Source organism: Triturus cristatus, chromosome 9 (genome assembly GCF_964204655.1).
Source record: "Triturus cristatus chromosome 9, aTriCri1.1, whole genome shotgun sequence".
Classification (NCBI taxonomy): domain Eukaryota; kingdom Metazoa; phylum Chordata; class Amphibia; order Caudata; family Salamandridae; genus Triturus; species Triturus cristatus.
The window spans coordinates 18,254,477-18,274,031 of NC_140592.1; the positions used below are offsets into that span (position 1 = coordinate 18,254,477).

At 53.0% G+C, this 19,555-nt stretch overlaps 1 protein-coding gene across 2 annotated transcripts in view; it reads right to left on the reverse strand.

Moving 5' to 3' along the window:
* Positions 1-19,555, reverse strand: part of LOC146797275 (mitogen-activated protein kinase 14A-like) — a 130,801-nt gene that overhangs the window by 26,144 nt on the left and 85,102 nt on the right. Inside the window, exons 5-6 of one of the 2 annotated variants that reach the window (XM_085624246.1) lie at positions 13,791-13,820; positions 3,015-3,062 (exon numbers count right to left, since the gene is read on the reverse strand). In XM_085624246.1, the coding sequence (XP_085480372.1) occupies positions 3,015-3,062; positions 13,791-13,820 (78 nt within the window). The remainder of the gene's footprint in view (positions 1-3,014; positions 3,063-13,790; positions 13,821-19,555) is intronic. The other variant, XM_085624247.1, reaches the window with a different exon arrangement.

Below are 19,555 nucleotides of genomic sequence, written 5' to 3' on the forward strand. Positions count from 1 at the left end.
GAGACCCGTGTACTGAGTAACATTCAGTGAGAGTCAAGTCTGAATAGTTCTGTTGTCAGGAGTTCATGAGCTGCTTTTTGTTGGGTTCTCAGGTTGGGGCAGAGAACATTCTGGAGTCTAGAACCTTGTGCGCCCAGAGATCTGCCTCTGTGTTTCATCCCCTTCAATGGTTTTTCGTTGATCTGATGGGCAGACACTGAGCGAAGGCCTTTAGCTGGGGTACGCCCAGGTGCCAGTTTCCAGGGGTAAGCGTGTCAGTCCCTCCTACATCCTTTATGGATGGCGCAGGAACCTGCATTTAACCTTGGCACCCCTAGAAGCCAGACTGGGGTGAATGGAAGCTTCTGAAGGCAGGTGTGTTGGGGTACCCCTTGCTAAGGTTACAGCAAAGTAAGGCTGCCTGGTTCTAAAGCCTGCGGAGCCAGATACAAAAGATCTCTGGGAGTCCAAACTAGATGATCTTGTATTAGTCGAGCAGTGCCCGACCGAGGGGTCTCGTCGACGCGACGCTGATCAGTCTGAAGAAGTGACTGGATGTGGCTGGAAGAGGCTGGGTGTGCCTAGAAGTGACTGGATGTGGCTGGAAGTGGCTGGGTGTGCCTAGAAGTGGCTGGATGTAGCTGGAAGTGACTGGATGTGGCTGGAAGAGGCTGTGTGTGCCTAGAAGTGACTGGATGTGGCTGGATGTGGCTGGAAGTGACTGGATGTGGCTGGAAGGGACTGGATGTGGCTGGAAGGGACTGGATGTGGCTGGAAGGGACTGGATGTGGCTGGAAGGGACTGGATGTGGCTAGAAGTGACTGGATGTGGCTGAAAGTGACCGGATGTGGCTGGAAGTGACTGGATGTGGCTGGATGTTTCAAGCAGGAGGGGCTGAATGTGTGTGCGCTTTGCATCTGCACAGGCTTGGGGACCAATGGAGACCTTGGCATCAACAAGAATCCCTGGTTTCTTTGTTTTTTAAGAGGTGCCAGGGGTTGACGCAAGGGTGCTCCAAATCCTCCGGGTCAGTCAAAGAACAGGGGTCAGTGTTCGAACTGGGATTAGTGTTTCTGATCACGAGCGTCTCGTCTTCGCACCATTCATTCCCAGGACGCGCTCCTTCATCCGCCAGTGGTCCAGGGGACGTTGCTTGGATTCTCAGGCACTTTCCAATTAGATCTGCGATTTGTAAGTCATCTGTTACAGCTTTAAGTTCACATGGTGGTGTTCAAGAAGCTGAGCCTGTGGAACTTACGTAGGTATGAACCAGAAGGCACGAGAAGGCTGACGCTCTGTAGACGCTCCACGGGGCATGTGGGTGACATCAATGATTCAATCACAACTTTTTTGCAGACAGGAAAAGATTAGACCTGATGCTCTGCACTTCCAGATGTCCCAGCCCAGAGCTTGAACTTTTCAGTAGGATTATACGGTGAAAAGTGTGTTTGGCGGTGGAAAAGTCCAATAGTGTGAGGACAGTTTTGTACTTCTGGTCCAGGAAGACAAGAAGTCGTTCCCTCAAACTAGCCAAGGAAGGGCGGAATCTGCTCTGATGGTGCGAGGGAGGCTGTGAGAGCAATATACTCCAACCTTGTCGTACAGGCCTTTCCATGATTTTGATGTGGAAGGGGAGGTTGGTGATCAGCCAATAGTTGGCCAGGGTTTTGGGTCTGCAGCAGGTTTTTGAGTAAAGGATTGATGATGGTCTGCTTCCAATGGCTGGATCTGCACTGGAGTGAAGGGAGCAGTCATCAAGTTAGTTTGGTGAGACCTGAGGGAATACTTCAATGTAAGCAGAGGTTGAGCACTAGATCTTGGGATATTGCATGTAGACAATTGTAAAATCCGCAATCAATTTGCAGAGTTGGGGCTTGAGTTTGAGCTTGGTGAACAGGATGCCCCAGAGTTCCAGTCAAACAAGCCCTTTGTTTGCCCACTTAGCTTATAGACGGACAGAGCCTTGGTTTTCCTCTGTTGGCTCCATCGGAGGAAAATTTCGTCCGACGGCAGTTGACATTACACCACCCACCATATTTCAGGGGACGGAGTAATGTCTTGCTTTCTCATGTCCATCACCATCAGGAAACTCCTGGCAGGGAGTGACAAGAAAAAAAGTAAATAACCTTGCATCACAGTACAAAATTCCCAGAGTTTGAGGGGGGGTCATTGTGAAATTTTATTTTTTAGAAACAAACCGCTGCTTTAGGAGTTTGTTTCTGACAAACAAAACAATTTTGAAAATTTGATGAACGGCCGTCAAAATTTACAGAAACTGCAGGCAAAGCAGTTCCCCTCAAAGTACAGAGATGACCACTAGGCAGGCGATCGTACTTAAATATGACAGATGGTAGTCCATCAGGGTGGTTGAGGTACCGTCCTCTGCCACCCTGATGGACTGAGTGCCCTCTGTCAAACCACAAATCAAGCCCTTGGTTGGGTTTCAAAGTTCGCCGTACGAGCTGTAGAATGATGGGGTTATATGGAACAGCCATTGAAATTACCGCTGTGCTATTCCCACCCTCGACAGATGAAATATTCAATAAGTCCAGAAAGATACTGGTGATCATTATCGGGGTGCCATGGGAGACAGTGAGTTTTGGGGCCATACCATGATGAGCCGAGCACCTGTTTTGTTTGCAAGTGAGGTGTCTAAACTTGAAGCATATAACTTGGAAATTCTGTCTGGAACAGAGAGAGGCGAGTGTCTGCTCACTGTTTCCGACTTGTTCTGTTTAAAGTTCATGTATTAACATAGAGAAATTCTGAGTTGTATATGTCTGAACTTCAGACACTTCGCACACAAAAACAGGCACTTGGCCATCATGACGCGGCCCCTGGTAAGAAGGCAAGTCGAGAGATGTGGCAGAAATAAAAGTCACTCTGCAGGGAAATCATTCGGACATGTTTTTGCAGGTAAAATACTATTTAAGAACAAAGAAACAATGTTTATATCAGCAGATAAAGGAAAACAACTTGGACAGAATACACCCAATTCTCACATGTCCTTCCATCCTCTCATCCCTGGCACCTACCTTCAGCTCGCCGCTCTCGTTCACCCCCAGGTTACTGGGCTTTAGATCCTGTAGGAGGGAGAAAGTAAAGGTGGGGTCAGGAACTGACACGCATCAGTCAAACAAAGAATGAAAATGACTGTAGGGAGTGGAAAGATGTCGGCACGGAGTTATTGGCGTGGGATAGTGGCGGCTGGAACCACATATGAGCTCTTGTGACACAGCTGACCAGGGGTGTCCAGCTTTGGTCCACAAGGGTGGATCCATGTCTGATTGTGGAGATCCACAGAAAACACAATCTCAATGGCACTTGTTTGCACAGTCAGTGGGAGTCCTGAATATCTGGCATGAATCCGACTCTCCTGGAATTACTGTGGACACCACAGCTGCAGACCCTACATAGTCCCCAGCATTATCTTCACTCTCACACTAATATCACTCACCTGGGCCTGTCTGAGGCCCTTCTCGGTTCATGTCTGAGGTTTGCCCTGCCTCCCAACTCTTGCTGGAAGGTACATTCATCTTATATCGACATGTCCCAGATAAAGAATCCCATCTGAGGAGCTGCTGGGGGAGCCATCTTGGTATTACGAGAAGCACGCTGGGCTGGCCACCAGTGGTCGAAGTGGGGGGGATCAGAGGGGCATGAAGTGCCCATACTTTTTACAATTTTGGATAAACAAATGCCCTACTTTTTGTGAAAAGACAACAGTTGTGCGACGTTTAATTTAGACACTTGAAATGCTTCAGCTGAAGTGCAAGGCAGGGGGTCTCCTGTGCTGTGAATCCGAGGGGGGGCAGACAGGTAAACAAGCCTTCCTGCCAGGGTGCTGCTGCCTGAAAGAAATGTAAACTTGTGCAACTTGTCAATCTGCAAATGTAAAGGATATTGAAACCCTGGTATTGGCTTTAATTGATGGAATCCCTTTAAGCTTCCTGATGGCACAGATTTATTCATTTTTTGACAGCTATTGCAAGGGAGCTACCAGTTAAGCTGCGAAGTGTGTGCTTTTAAAAGACATTTATAAAAAAAATTGCACTTAGAACAGGCTGGGTATTACTAAATCTAAATTTTGGAAGCAAAGCACGTTTTTAGCGTACATTTTTTGTGCTTTTTGTAGCAGCCTATTTTATACGGTGTGTAGCGCAAGTTTAAAGTAATGACTTACATGTTCACAGTGCTTTCTGTCACAAACTGGCACGTTGTACAAGTCACTATTCTCCACTGCACAAACCAGGTTTCGATTCCATGACTGACTGGTGCAGGGCATTAACTAATAGAGGTTTCAGATAGTACCATAGTGCATTTCCCACTGAGTAACAGGACAGACACTTAATTTTCATTTACACTGTGTTGTTTTATATGTAGTTACTTAAAGGTGACACCATAAAAAGTTACAGAATGTTAGGTTCTTTAGCCATGCCTGTGACCACGCCCACACGCTCACTTATCCCACCCCCATGGTGCAGCATCACAGTTTCCATACATTTTTAATGCACTTCGAAAACTGCTGGCCACAAGGAAATGCGCCCATAGGAGGCCCAGGGTGCACGGCTCACATGCTCTGTGCTGATTGGCTTTCTGGACAAAGCGTGCACTCTGATTGGCTGTATTAAATAATCGGCAAAGATTGCTTCTTTCCACCTATCTTTCTCTATGGTTCTTTCAAACACTGGAAAGTAACTATGCGAAACTAAAGAATCATTTTGTGTAGCGCCACGAAGGGGTCATCTCGTATTTATGGTGCTTTTCGGGTTTTTCTGAAAGCCTCTTCTATGTGGGTGACTTTATATCCCTTGTAAATCCCCTTTCTCTAGAATACGGGCTGGGCATGAGATCTGGTTCACATCGCTTCGTTGCGCTATGTCAAGGTGGCAAGGGGTGTGCCAGGTCTCCAGCCTCCTGGACTAGGCGCTATACCGGAAGCTTCAGTACTCTGCCTTTCCCCGCAGACAAAACACATCATGCAGTCCCTGCCTTCCCCGTTTCTCCAGCTCCATGTCTGAAGGCTGTGGGTTCAGTCGAGGGCGCAGACTCTCGTTGATAAAGGGCCGTTTTCAGGGGAGATCCTCGCGCTGCTGAGCTGGGCCTCCAAAGCCGGGTTTACTCTTCTGTGGGGAGTCAGGTGCCTTAACATGTTTTGAAATTGTGTGCACGGTTTGCATCTGCAGGCTGGAGTTATTTGCTAAATCCTTCTATATTTTTAAGTTACTTTTACTTTTTTGTTTTACACATTGTGTGCTTTGTTTTCCTCATCTCTCTCTCCTTCTCTCTCTCTGGCTCTGGGCCTAGCCCATGAGAGATCCCGTCCCACTTTCAGAGCTGCTGGGGTCTGCTCTAAAGAGGGGCCTCGGTTGGGCCTCTTTCAACTTACAAAGCCCTAAGCTCCCAGCCCCGTGGCTTTTGGCATGCAAGGAGCACACCCTGCTTTCCTTGGCTCTTAAACCGGCTCATCCCCTCCCTTGAAGCTTCCCAACGCCGCGCCCTTCTGTAAACAGCACCCTTTGTACTTGGCGCCATGTAAACACCGAGGCCGCCATCTTAAGTGATGGGTAGAGACCCATAATCTCATGTCGAGCTGTTCTCTCAGCCCAGTTGGTGCTGGCAGGATTACACTATGGCAGGCTTTCACACACTCACATGCTTATGCCCTCTCACACACACACACACTATCATAGCCTTCACACACTCAAATGCTCATGCCCTCATGCACACACACTATCATAGCCTTCACACACTCACGTGCTCATGCCCTCAAGCACACACACACACTATCATAGCCTTCACACACTCAAATGCTCATGCCCTCATGCACACACACTATCATAGCCTTCACACACTCACGTGCTCATGCCCTCATGCACACACACTGTCATAGCCTTCACACACTCACATGCTCATGCCATCATGCACACACACTATCATAGCCTTCACACACTCACATGCCCTCACGCACACACACTATCATAGCCTTCACACACTCACATGCTCATGCCCTCACGCACACACAAATGCACACACACTATCATAGCCTTCACACACTCACATGCTCATGCCCTCACATGCACACATATGCACACACACTATCATAGCGTTCACACACTCACATGCTCATGCCTTCATTCACACACACATGCACACACACTATCATAGCCTTCACACACTCACATGCTCATGCCCTCACGCACACACACTATCATAGCCTTCACACACTCACGTGCTCATGCCCTCATGCACACACACTATCATAGCCTTCACACACTCACGTGTTCATGGCCTCACAGACACACTTACAGCCTTCACATTCACACAAATGCTCAAGGCCTACATTCATGCTCAAGGCCCTCCCACACACAATCTCATGACATTTCACACACACCCAAAAACATGCTCATCATGGCCCTCACACAAACATGCTCATGCCCTCACAAAAACATGTTGTCATAGTCTTAACACACACAGACACATGATCATGTCCTTCCTGCCAACACATGCTCATGGCCTTCTCTCTCACACACACACATATATACACACACACGAGCTCATGCCCTCACACACACACACACACAGACATACACACATACACATGCATAGTCTTCTCACACACACACAGACACATGCTCGTATCCTTCAAGCCCACACATGCTCATCGTTTTCACACAAACAAACACATGCTCATGAACCTCACATACACAGACTTACATATGCTTATGACCTTCACACATGTGCTCATGGATTTCAGTCACACACACACACACACATGCTCACATCCTTCACACCTGCGCTTGATTTGAGCTGGTGGTTTCCGGTGCTTGGTACCCGCACTTAATTGTCAACACCAGTGCTTATGACAGTCTCCCACATGGTGGCGCTGTCTGTCTATGTTAGAAATGAGCACAACAACAGTTGTTTATTGTAGGATGCTGGCTTAGCATATTGTGCACACTTATCTAAGTGTAGCACCCTGCACTAATCCAGACAACCATTATGGTGATTTTAGTGGCTTTAGACAACCTTAGAAAGCTCTCCAAGTGGTAGCTGTGGAGAAAGAGCCTTCAGGCTTAGTCCAGAAGGAGTGTAAAGCAGCTTGTTTTACCAGTACTTGATCTTACGCTATAGGTTAAGTGAAAAAGAACCACACAGTGTAGTTATCAAACGATGTATTTATTATTAGCACTCACTAGCACAAAGATATAAACACAATGCACAAAATACTTTCTCAACAGAATACGTAAGTAGCAAAATACACAGTGGTCTCCAGGGAGAGGCCAAACCATATACTAAAAGAGTGGAATGAAAACCACAACCTAAGTCGAGAATGGACGCAGAAGACGTAGAGGAGCCGGGGACCCAAGGAACCACCCAAGGTGGGTATCTAAGAACCCCACGGAGGTTGTGTGCAGAGTGGGAACACGACCGCTGGCTCAATGTTAGTCGATAGGTAAGTCACAGTTCCGGTTTTTAAAGAAAAAGGACCCTTCCCAGGGGACCCTGAAGACACCCTGTGGAAGATGGAAGGTTGGATAGTCACCCCACCTGTGGATACACCAGGAACCAGGATACCTACACCAGGGAAGCCGGGTGCAAAGTGCGGAGCAAGACCTCTGACCTACTGGTCAGGGACCTGCTCTCTTCCCTCTCCAGCTCCGCTGGTAAGTGTCGCTGCCCTCTGTGCCACGCTCTGCTCTGTCAAAGGCTCGGGGCCCTGCCTTGTGCCTGCTTTCTGCTGAGTGCCGTCTTCTCCTTAATCACTGCATCCTACTGTGCTGCATTGTATTGTTATATTGTGCCTGGTTCTTTTCTGTTTTTACCCCTTTTTTTGTGCCTCCCACCTGCTTCCCCTCCCTCCACTGCTGCCCCCGCAGCCCCACCCCCCTGCCGAATTCCCCACTCGCGCCTCCCAGCTGCGTGCCCCTTCCCCATCCCTACTTAATGGCAGCTGTGCCACAGGCAAGCCCGTCTGCGCCCGTCAGCGCCCGTCAGCGCCCGTCAGCGACCCGACCGCAACCAGTGCCAGAACCCCTGGATCTCCGACCAGCCACCGCTATGATGCAGCCGCCCTCCTCACACTGAACCCCGGAAGAGACAACAACTGCCAGCAGTCCTCTCCGAAAACAACCCATGGCCAATTCTCCTGCCGCCACTGCAGCCGAACCTACACCACCCTCCGCACCACCACGGCCGCCCCCCACATCGGACGTCACCATCACCGAAGCCTTGAAGTGCATCCTCAACGTGCGCTCCCTGCACAGACACGCCATTGAAATCTGGTACCTCCTCGACCAGACGTCGCCTTCTGTTAAGAAACCTGGACCAACGCCCTCGCCAACGCTATCATGGACGGATACAAGATCCAGAGGAAGGTCCGCCCCAACCACCCGGGAGGAGGACTCGCCATTGCGCACAAAAACTGCCTCCGCCTCTCCACCTTGAGTGACGCTTTCTCCGCCGCCGAACACCTGCACTTCCAGGTCCAGACCAACTCCACACTTCGTAGCACCCTCGCCTACAGACCCCCCGGCCCCCGCACCCGCTTTGCTTCCACCATCAATGACCTCATCGCACCCCACGCCATCTCCTACATGGACTACATACACATCGGAGACCTGAACTTCCAGCTCGACAATCCCAGTGACCACAACTCCACCAGCCTCCTTGACAACCTTGCCAACCTTGCCAACATCGGACTGATACAACTCGTCACCATGCCCACCCACAAGGCAGGACACACCCTCGACCCCATATTCACAGGGAGAAACAGAACCCACTTCAGTCACACCACGCAACCCCCATGGACTGACCACCACTGCGTACACTACTTCGTCAACGAACCCAAGCTGCCCAGACCTGCTCTGCACCCTCCGTGAAGAAACTGTAGCAGTGTCACCAAGGAATAGCTCAACTCCACACTCAACTGCAACACCCCTCTGCTACAACCGACGCCAACCTCGCAGCCAGGGGACTTCACGCTTGGATCTCCGGCTGCGCAGACAAGCTTGCTTCACTACGCAACTCCAACAAACAGCGCAACCGGAAAGCCACCTAGTTCACCTTCGACCTCCAAGAAGTCAGAGGCACCTGGAGACGCCTCCAAAAGAACTGGCGAAACAACAAGATGCCCGAAAACCACACCACCTACAAAAACGCCATGACAGAATACCGCCAACACATCAGAACCACCAAAAGAACCTTCATCCACAACAAAATCCTCGCCGACACCAGCAAATCCAAGGGGCTCTTCTGCGTCATCCAGGAATTCACCAAACCCGCCAACAAAACCACAGGCATCACCCCCTCCCAGGACCTCTGCGACAAGCTGGCAGTGTACTTCCACCTGAAAATCAAGAACCTCTATGACAACTTCAAGGACCAAACACCTGACAATGCAACCACCGCAGTCTCCAGCAACAGCTGCCAGCCCACCATCATCTCCTGGACACCGGTCACGACCGAAGAGACCAGCTCGACCATGAAAAGCCTCCACTTGGGGGCCCCCTTGGACCCCTGCCCACCACACTTATACCACAGAGCCGCCATTGCATCAGAATTACGACAAACCATCAAACGCCACCTTCATGACCGGCTCCTTCCCCGACAACTGGAAACGCGCAGAAGTCAGACCCCGGCTTAAGAAACCCACCGCAGATCCCATGGACCTCAAGAACTATAGGCCCATCTCTCTCCTCCCCTTCACAGCAAAAGTCGCTGAGAAGACTGTCAACGTACAGGTAACAAAGTTCATCGAAGACAACTCCATCCTCGACCCCTCCCAATCCGGATTCCGCAGCAACCACAGCACTGAGACATCCCTACTTGCCGCCACAGACGACATCCGCACCCTCCTTGACCAAGGCCACACCACAGCCCTGATAATACTCGACCTGTCAGCAGCATTCAACACTGTCTCCCACAGCTCACTTGCCGCCAGACTACGCGACGTCGGCATACAAGGACCCGCCCCCAACTGGATCCATTTGTTTCTAACCAATAGGAGCCAAAGAATCAGACTGCCACTCTTCCGCTCCGAACCCTCCGTTATCAACTGCGGAGTACCACAGGGATCATCACTCAGCCCAACCCTCTTCAACATCTACTTTGCCCCCCTCCCGCCGCCATCATCAGACAGCACGGCCTCAGCATAGTATCCTATGCCAATTACACCCAGCTCATCCTCCCCCTCACCAAGGACCTCAACTTCCAGGAAGGAAGGCAGGACGTTGCATCCTGGATGAGCAACAGCTGCATAAAGGTCAACTCGGAGAAGACAGAAGTCCTCGTACTCGGAACCACCCCGTCAGCATGGAACAACACCTGGTGGCCCACCATACTCAGCAGCCCTCCAACCCCCATGAACCACGCCAGAAACCTCGGCATCGTACTCAACTCCTCCCTCTCCATGAACAAGCAGGTCAACGTTGTCACATCCAGCTGCTTCAACACCGCTCCACATCCTCCAAAAGACCTTCAAATGGATCCCCCCAAGTCATGGTAGACAGTCACCCATGCACTCATAACCAGCACACTGGACTACGGAAACGCCCTCTATGCCGGCATTAACAAGTCTCTACTCCAAAAGCTCCAGATGATACAGAACACCGCAGCCAGATTCGTCCTTGGCATACCCTAACACAAGCACATCAGCCAACACCTACGGAACCTCCACTGGCTCCCCATCGAGAAGAGAGTCGCTTTCAAGTTACTCACCCACGCCTAAAAATGCCTCCACAACACAGGACCCCAAAACCTCAATGAGAGAATAGCCTTCCACGAACCCAAAAGAAACCTCCGCTCCACCAACCTCGCCCTCGCCGAAACCCAATCATCCACAGAGCCAGAACAGGGGGAAGAACATTCTCCTACATCACGGCCAAGGCCTGGAACGAGCTCCAGATCGACATTAGACGCGCCCCCTCCCTGGACACCTTCAGGAAGGCACTCAAGACCTGGCACTTTGACGGAACGGAACTGCTGTTCCCCCCATTGCCCCCCACCCCCAGCACCTTGAGACCCTCACGGGTGAGTAGTGCGCTTAAAATCCCCTTATTGATTAATTGATTGACTGCAATGGAGGACTTCAGAAAAGATGCTGCTGGCGAAGAAGGTGAAAGAGTCCGGTGAAATCCAAAGGTGGAGTCAGGAGGAGAGGTACCTGCAAGCAGAGGGGTCAGAGTCTATGCCACTCAAGAGTGACCAGGAGGCACAGAAGACGAATGCCCACCGATGTCAGGGATGCAGGAGAGTTGACGGTGCCCTTGAAGTTGCAGCTGTGCGGACTAGGCGATGCTGTGGAAGACAAGGAGCCATTCACAAGCTGTCCATTGTCGGATGTCTAGAGCCAAGGGGCCAGTGTCCGGCAGGGGCACCAACAAGCCTTTGCAACGGCAACCAACGTAGTTGTAGAAAAAGGTGCAGTGTCTGGACCAGCATGGTTCAAGTGACTCCCCACAAGCAGGTAAGTCAGAATAGGCCCAGAGCAAGCAGGAGAGCCCACTGGAGCCAAAATAGACCCTCACGAGGACCCACGGGCCGGAGGCACAAGAGTCACAAGAGGACCTTGAGCAGCTCACCAAAGGATGAAGGCCCATGGTGCAAAGGATGCAATGCAGGTGCAGATCTGGGCTGTAGGAGATGCTTGAAGTTGGAGCTTCTGGGAGCCCGAAGATCTCTGGAAGAGAGAGTCAACAAGCCTTGGCAACGGAAAGTCGATGTGGTACACAGGGGTTCTGTTCCAGCAGTTCCGACGAGGGATCCTAGCCTCAAACACTGTGAGAAGACAGTGCAAGCCTCGCAGGAGTTGCAGAACCACCACCTGTGTTGCTGAGGCTTTTGGAGTCCATGGGAGCCCAGGATCAGCATTCCTGTCAGCTTTGTTGCGGTGCATGCAGACGCAGGGGAGTGACTCCTTCACTCCAATTGAGACTCCTTCTGGAATTTTGGATGTCCACAGGTCCTGTGGAGAACCTGTATGGAGCACAGGCAGACATTGCAGCAGACTTGCAGGACAACGTGACCAGGAGCAGCAGGAGTCTTCCCAGATGCAGTCTTGGTTCCCAAAGTGAAGTCCAGCAAAGTCCAGAGTGCCCGGACGATTAAAAAAGAAGTGGTATTGTATCTGAATCTTGCCCCACGACGAATCTAGGGACTCACCCACAGGTAAGCCCTTCAGTACCCTAAGGAAAGGGTTGGGACAATTTAGGGGTCCTTCCCAGAGGAGGGGCTGGACAGAGAGGAAGATGCTCCCATGTCCTTTGCCCAGTTTCACGCCAGAGCGGGAGCCAATGTCTCCTTGAACTGGTTTGAATAGGAGTAAGCAAGGAGGGCACTGAAGGTGCCCTTGAAAGCAGTCTAGTGGCGCTGGCAAGCGCCCCCACCCAGCCCCAATACACTAAGTCCTGTTGGGAGGTGCTCACACCTCCCTGTGAAAGGAAACCTCTTGTCTTGCCTTCCCCTGTCCGCGGGTGGCTCAGCAGCAGGAGGGCAGATCATGTCTTTGGTCAGCAGCAGCCATAGCTTGCTGTCCGGTTCTAGAAAACTGGTACAAAGGGGCACTGAGGTCCTCCCGGAGGAACTTTACAGTGCATGGAATCAAACCTCCCACACCGTTTACGGTGTGAGAGAAATGGGCTCCGAAGTTTGTAGGGGTGACCTGCTCATGCAGGGGCACCCTCACGCTTAGAACTGAGCCCCCTGCCTTCAGGTTTGAAAGGCGTGCCTAAGCAGTGACTTCTAGGTTTTAAGTGCAGTGACCTCAGATATAAGGAAACTCATATCTGTCGTAAGTGGTGCAAGCACCAGCCCACACAGGCTGCAATGGCCGGCCTGGAGTCACCATTTCAGTGGTCTCTCATGGGTGGCATGACGTATGCTTCAGCCCATGGGAGACCCCTGGTGTACCTATGCCCTGGGTACCACAGTACCATATACTAGGGACTAAGCAGGGTACACCAGTAGCCAATCTGGAGTGTACCTAAGAACTCACCATGTCCAATTTAGGGAAGACACAGAGGCTGGGGTGCTGATCGGCAGGATCCCAGTCAGACTAGTCAGTAAAGCATTGACACCAGCAAAAAGTGGGGGTGACCATGCAAGCAGATCCTACTCTCCTACATTTATCAATTCAGTATACAAGTAAAATGACGAATATCTGCCAGCCCAGCCCTTCTTATGGCTTCATGAGTGTGGAGTAGTATGAAATATCACACTTGTAGGAGTGGATGTTAGTAGTTGTGTTGGTTCGGTCGTTGGCAGCGCTGGCAGGGGCAAAGGGTGAAGCAGGCTTCAGTGGCCTCCTGACGAGGGCCCGGCACTTATTGTTTTGCAAATTAAGCTCGGCATCACACACACACACAAACACATGCTCACATCCTTCTCTCTCACACTCACACACACGCAACCACACTCATGACCTTCACACAGACAAATGCCCAAGACCTTCACACACACACACACACACACACACACACGACCTTCACACACACAAATGCTCAAGGTCTTCACACACACACTCTCACACACACACACACACGTACAACCTTCACACACACAAATGCTCAAGGCCTTCACACACACACTCACACACACACACACACACACGACCTTCACACACACAAATGCTCAAGGTCTTCACACACACCCACACACACACACACACACACACACGGCATTCACACACACAAATGCTCGAGGCCTACACACACATACACACATACACACACACACACACACACACACACACACACTCACACACACACACACACACACACATGCCTTACTCGTGGTTGTATTAACATACTCACCCTGTGCACTATCCCGGCAGAGTGGATGTACTGTCAACAAAAACAGAAAGATGAAGATTTAATTAGTTTACAATCGGCTCGGTGCTGGTACAGGGTTGTGAAAGCACATTTCAAGCTCACAATTCTTATTTGACCGCTGTGGGGCGGATTCAGCTCCGATGTGTATGAACTATGTGCAGAGCTCTGAAGTCTCCCAGGTCCACACTCCAGTAACTCATTCAGTTCAGGTGTTTAGTTTTGCACCCTGGGACTTGTAGTCTGAAATCCGGAATTACTCAAGCACAGTCTGAGAATCTTAAGAGCACAGTGCTTTGCCACAATTGTTCTCATTATGAACAGAATCCATCGGGATGCGAGAGGCTACGAGGTGGAGAGCTCACTCAGCTACCACAACAAGGCGGCCCGGAGGTACTCACCTGTTCCCTCAGGACTGAATGCCCCCCCTGCCTGGCATGGAGGGCAGAGCTGCTAATCTCATCTTCTGGGCAGGTGAAGTCATATAGGTTGGTCGCTCACTTAGAATTTCAGTGTTTGTGGGAAGTCCGGGAAAACGCAGTGGGTGTTCAGTAACTTAGATGGACAACAGTTTCTGATTGGTCAGACACCCAAGGAAGGATACGAAGGCATGCCCCACATCCCTCCCCCGGTGAAGCAGATGAGCTTTCATTACAAAAAGCTGACATGGCAATAACTCGAGTTAAAAAACCAAGATGGTATATTCGTGCACAAAACTTTGAAACTTGGAGGGTCTCATGCAACCTTTCATCTAAAAAATGAGTTCCATTGAATTTAATAGAGAAAATATTACTGAATCATCCAATTAAAACATTTAAGGTTATTGTAACTGCATATTGTAGCTATTACTAGTAGATGTCGCGATATCTTAGGATCCGCGCATTCTGAGGACACACAGCACAGCGGTGCGGTGTGTTATGCAGAGTCAAAGGTGAACAGAGTGAGTACTCCAGTGTACAGTGCGCATGTCTCTCCCACGTCCTGATGAAGTCTTAGTGAAAAGGACTTGTCACCAGTGCTGAAACATTGTGGATGCTAACACGATGGTGGATTTATAATTCTGGCTAAACCTTGATTACTGTAGATTTGGCACCAATCGGTTCCTCTCAATTTACCATAATCCAATTCTTTGGAGCTCCAAGGTGGCTGCCATCTCCTTTTATTCCGGGGCAACGATGTCCAACGCAGGCCCAGAAAGGCCGGCCGATGCCAGGTTTCAGGATATACACACAGAATGACTCTAGAGAGAGCTCGGTGTAAATCCTGAAATCTGGCATGGATCTGTCCCTCCTGGAGCCATACGGGATCCTCCTGTTCCAGACACATTCCCACAGTTTTTCCCCAAATCCTGTTTCCCGCGCTTTTTTGAGGGTCAGAAAGTGCGGCACGAACAGTGCAAGCCATGCACGCGTCTGTCAGCCGCGGTAAGTTACTGTTCTATGAATATCCGTCCTGTTGTGCCTGTAGTGTCCTGCGAGACATGCTCTAGTGTCTCACAGGAAGCTGTAACCCCAGCCACTCCCTCGAGGGCTGGACACACTGCACCCGACACCCATCCATCACGGGTGTCACGAGTGACGTGGCCCCGATAATAAAAAGGCCCGGGTGCACGTGCTCGTGGCCAGTTTACTGTACCAGTAACCCTGTGTCATGTGCCCCTCATTTGTCTGCATGCGGGCCTGAGGCCCGACACCACACTGGCGACGAGGCGGGCAGCTGACCCCGCATGCCTGCTGATCCGCGCTTCCTCGTTTTGCGTGAAGGAGGAGAGAAGCCCAGTAGGTGGCACCCCACCGGCACACTGTTTATGCCACCCGTGACGGCGGCGAGGATCGAGCCCCGCATGTCACCCAGTCTCCGACCCAGAGGCCCGAGAAGATCAACGTGATCCGCACAGGGACTCACACGCGCGACCGTTTGCCTGCAGGACAGCCGTGGCCGTGCTGCGCCGGACGGAGGACACCGTGGGCCTGAACCGGCATCACAGGCGGAGATCTCAGCAAGGGCCCGGTGATGCGCACACACGGCCGTCGCCACAACCCGGGAACCAGCCTGCCCGACAACGAGAGGTCAGTAGAAATCCCAGGGAGCCCTGCAGCGACCACAAGCTGTCCCGGCCACCGTGTCCGCACCTAAAGCGTAAGGGAGAAGAGACTGCTCCCAGAAACTACTCCAGTCCCGGGAGAGCACCGAGCCCTGAGACGGTGGGAATGAGCCCGCAGCTGCGCCCAGACGATCACCTACACCGTTAGGAGGTCCCATGCCCCCACCCGGCAGCGCTCAAGGTCTCACCCTGCTCCCTCCTACCTGGAGCGTCGGTCAGTCCGTGCGCACTGGCCGCTCCCCAGCGGGAAGGGACAGTCGGCAGAAGAGGCATCAGCGTCGCGAGAGGCCCTGCGCTGATCACTGGTAGCGCGCTTCACTGCCCGTGAGCGAGAAGGAGGCCGCCGCTGTCAGCAACGAAGGAACCTGCAGGCAGTGCCATCTAGTGGCCGCCTGCCTGCCCTACACCCTCAACGTACGCGTTCACACGCAAAAGCACACACAGCTGCACGACGCCCCACCAGCCAGCACGAGCAACAAAGCCATCCCACTGCCGCCAGCCGGCTTCCCCAGGACAAGTCCCAACACCCGGTGACACCAACAGCGCTGCCTCAATGCCCCAGGAAAACAAAAAAAAACGAAGCTCTAATGTCCTGGCAAAGAGCATCAGCTCACGGTGAGGAGCCTGCCACCACACACCCTGGGCAGCAAACCCCCTGCCTCTCCCTGTGGCAAACTGCTCCACCTACCTCCACAGACGACATACGGCCCACAGGGTGGCCTCACCACGTCGCAGGCGGGTAGGAGCCACACAAGCTGCAGTTGAACGAACGGACTCACGACCAGCACAGAGTACTACACTGCCACCCGGTGGCCACCAGCAGTACTGCCACCCAGAACGTAGAGGAGAAGCAGCCTGCTGTGCAACCAACAGGACGGTACATAAACGAGGACAGGGGGGAAACCAAGCCCACACATCCGCAAAGCCATTGCAACCAGACACAAGGCTGAGCTACCGCGAATGCCTCAGACCCCCACGTGAGGAGAGGGAGCAGCTCATGTCACCCTGGAGCCTAGTGCACCACGAGTCACTCCCAGCCCAATGCTGTGACACCCGACAAATCTGCGCTGATAGACAGACGTTCTGCCCGGTAAGAGCAGTTAGCCAGCAGTGCCCCGTAACTGTCCGCCCGAGCAGCACCAGAGACTGGAGGAGAGCCCCTGACACCCCACTACCCTGCCAGAAGCGGCAGGATCAGCGAGAGGAGCTTGCGAAGGGCTCCGTGCAAGAGGTCTGCGCCGGCACATCAAGAGAGCGGTCCAGCACGCTGACCGCCCGCCGCGACTGACGTCAGCAGATCAGCGTCAAGTGTGGCTACGCTGCCCCGACAGACCAGCAGTACTAGAGCACAGCATAGCGTCCGGCTCACCAGCCAGCAACGACAGCCAACAGAGCCAAGAGTGCGCACCGCCACCACCAGGAGGACTGCCTGCTCACCCCAGTGGCTGACCCGGACTAACAGGCACAGCAAGAAGTGCCCACAGAGGAGTCTGCGCCTAGAGCGGCCCTTGGTACCCCGCAAATGTGAACAGCCAGGACGCCCCCTGAAGACAGCGGAGTCTCCAGGCAGCTGCCACCCTCAAGAGGCCACCCAGACACCCCAAGTTGCACCAGCGCAAACCGGCACAACGGAGGCATGAGCACTGCCTACCACCTCTGCAAATCACGGAGAGACTGGCAAGCCTCGCAAAGGGATGCAAGCAACTCAGAGCTAAGCACGGACCGCCTCCACCAACATGGATGGACAGCTAGCTAAGACAACAACGCCCCACAGGAGCTGCCCCTAGCAACAGCACAAGAGGGACCGGTGCAGAGCACGCACCACACATGGCTGCCCAACGCCACTGCCAGGGAAGAGGTCGCACCACCCGCTCCTACTGGTGAACAGGTACAATCGCAAGCTACAACACAGGCACGCAAGCTGCCAGAAGAGAACGGCGAAGGCGGAGTGCACGTGGTCCGATGCGCGCAGAAGGCCACACCAGTGAATCCGACAATACGAGCAGGTGCCCGGGAGATAGAAGCATCTCCACAAAGAAACACAGCTGGACGCAGCACAGAGAGCGACCACGTCCCCACTGCACCAGCGAAGCCCCGCAGGGGGCCGAAAGCAATACAGGGTCCTCCTCAACACAGCCTCGAGATGGAGTCGGCGGTGACCCACAACAGGCAAGAAAGGAGTCGCACCCGCAGCAGCCCGAAAGCGACACAGTGTCCGCGACACAGTGTCCTCCTTAACGAAACACAGCTGGACGCAGCACAGAGAGCGACCAAGTCCCCACTGCACCAGCGAAGCCCCGCAGTGGGCTGAAAGCAACACCGGGTCCTCCTCAACACAGCCTCAAGATGGAGTCGGCGGTGACCCACAACAGGCAAGAGAGGAGTCGCACCCGCAGCGGCCCGGAAGCGTCATAGTGTCCGTGACACAGTGTCCTCCTCAACACAGCCTCAAGATGGAGTCGGCTGTGACCCACAACAGGCAAGAGAGGAGTCGCACCCGCAGCGGCCCGGAAGCGTCATAGTGTCCGTGACACAGTGTCCTCCTCAACACAGCCTCAAGATGGAGTCGGCTGTGACCCACGACAGGCAAGGAAGGAGTCGCACACTCCACGGGGCGGCCGCCACAGCACCAAGCGCTCCAACGCCAGCGACACGCGTCTGGACGTCACGTCGCCCAGCAAGCAGGGAGCGCGCCGGAGCAAAGCAGAAGCCGGCGCCCGAACAGCGCCGCCTCGAGGTCCAAGCACAACGCCCTCGAAGAAAGAAGAGTGACAGCCCTGTCACCCGGAAAAACCGGAAAACACAGGTAGACTGAATAGACCGGAAAAAGGAGAAGACCGGGGACTCACAGCAAGCCAAGAGCTCACCCTGACACATCTGACAGCCACCAAGGCGGATCACCGTCCCTGGACACAGGCTCACAGGAGAACCGAACGTAAGCCGCAGCGGTCGCAAACCGCGTCTCTCCACAACACGTCTTCAGGTGAACGGCCACTCCCCAAGCGTCGGCTGTCCAAGTCAAGTGGCATCCCTGCTCCTGTCCGCAGATGCCATGGGTGAAGATCTGCCCCGAGTGTTAGTCCTCACACCGCCTCAAGATGGAGTCGGCAGTGGCCCCCAAGCCAGGCAAGAGAGGATCAACACACTCTACGTGTTAAGCCGCCATGGACACTCAACATCAGCAAGGCGGAGGCACGTGGCTGCCCAGGTCCATCCTGACATCCGAACTCTCCCAGCAAGTCACCAACACCTGTCATTCCGAGTCACCACATGGCTGGCAACCGTCACCCACGCCAGCCATCGGCACATGCGTCAAGCACCACTCCCTGAGTACCGATGGACTGGAGTCCGAAACCGTTGCCACACAAGCCGACTAAATGGAACCCAAAACCTCCTGTGAACCTGGCCTACACCGGAACCGCGGCAGCGAGTGCAAGTCTTGGTCAAGACTCATCCACCCGTGAGGGTCGTGCGGGCGACCAAGCAACGGCTCCTCGGCGGTCCTGCAGCTGCCCCCAGACGGCACACAAGCAGCGGCTCCGGCGCAGCCTTCCTACAGTCCCGCAGCAACCCCGACGACGGGCCTCCCCAGGCGGGAGAGCGAGAAGAGACATTGCCCCACCGACAAGGTACCGATCACAGCCAA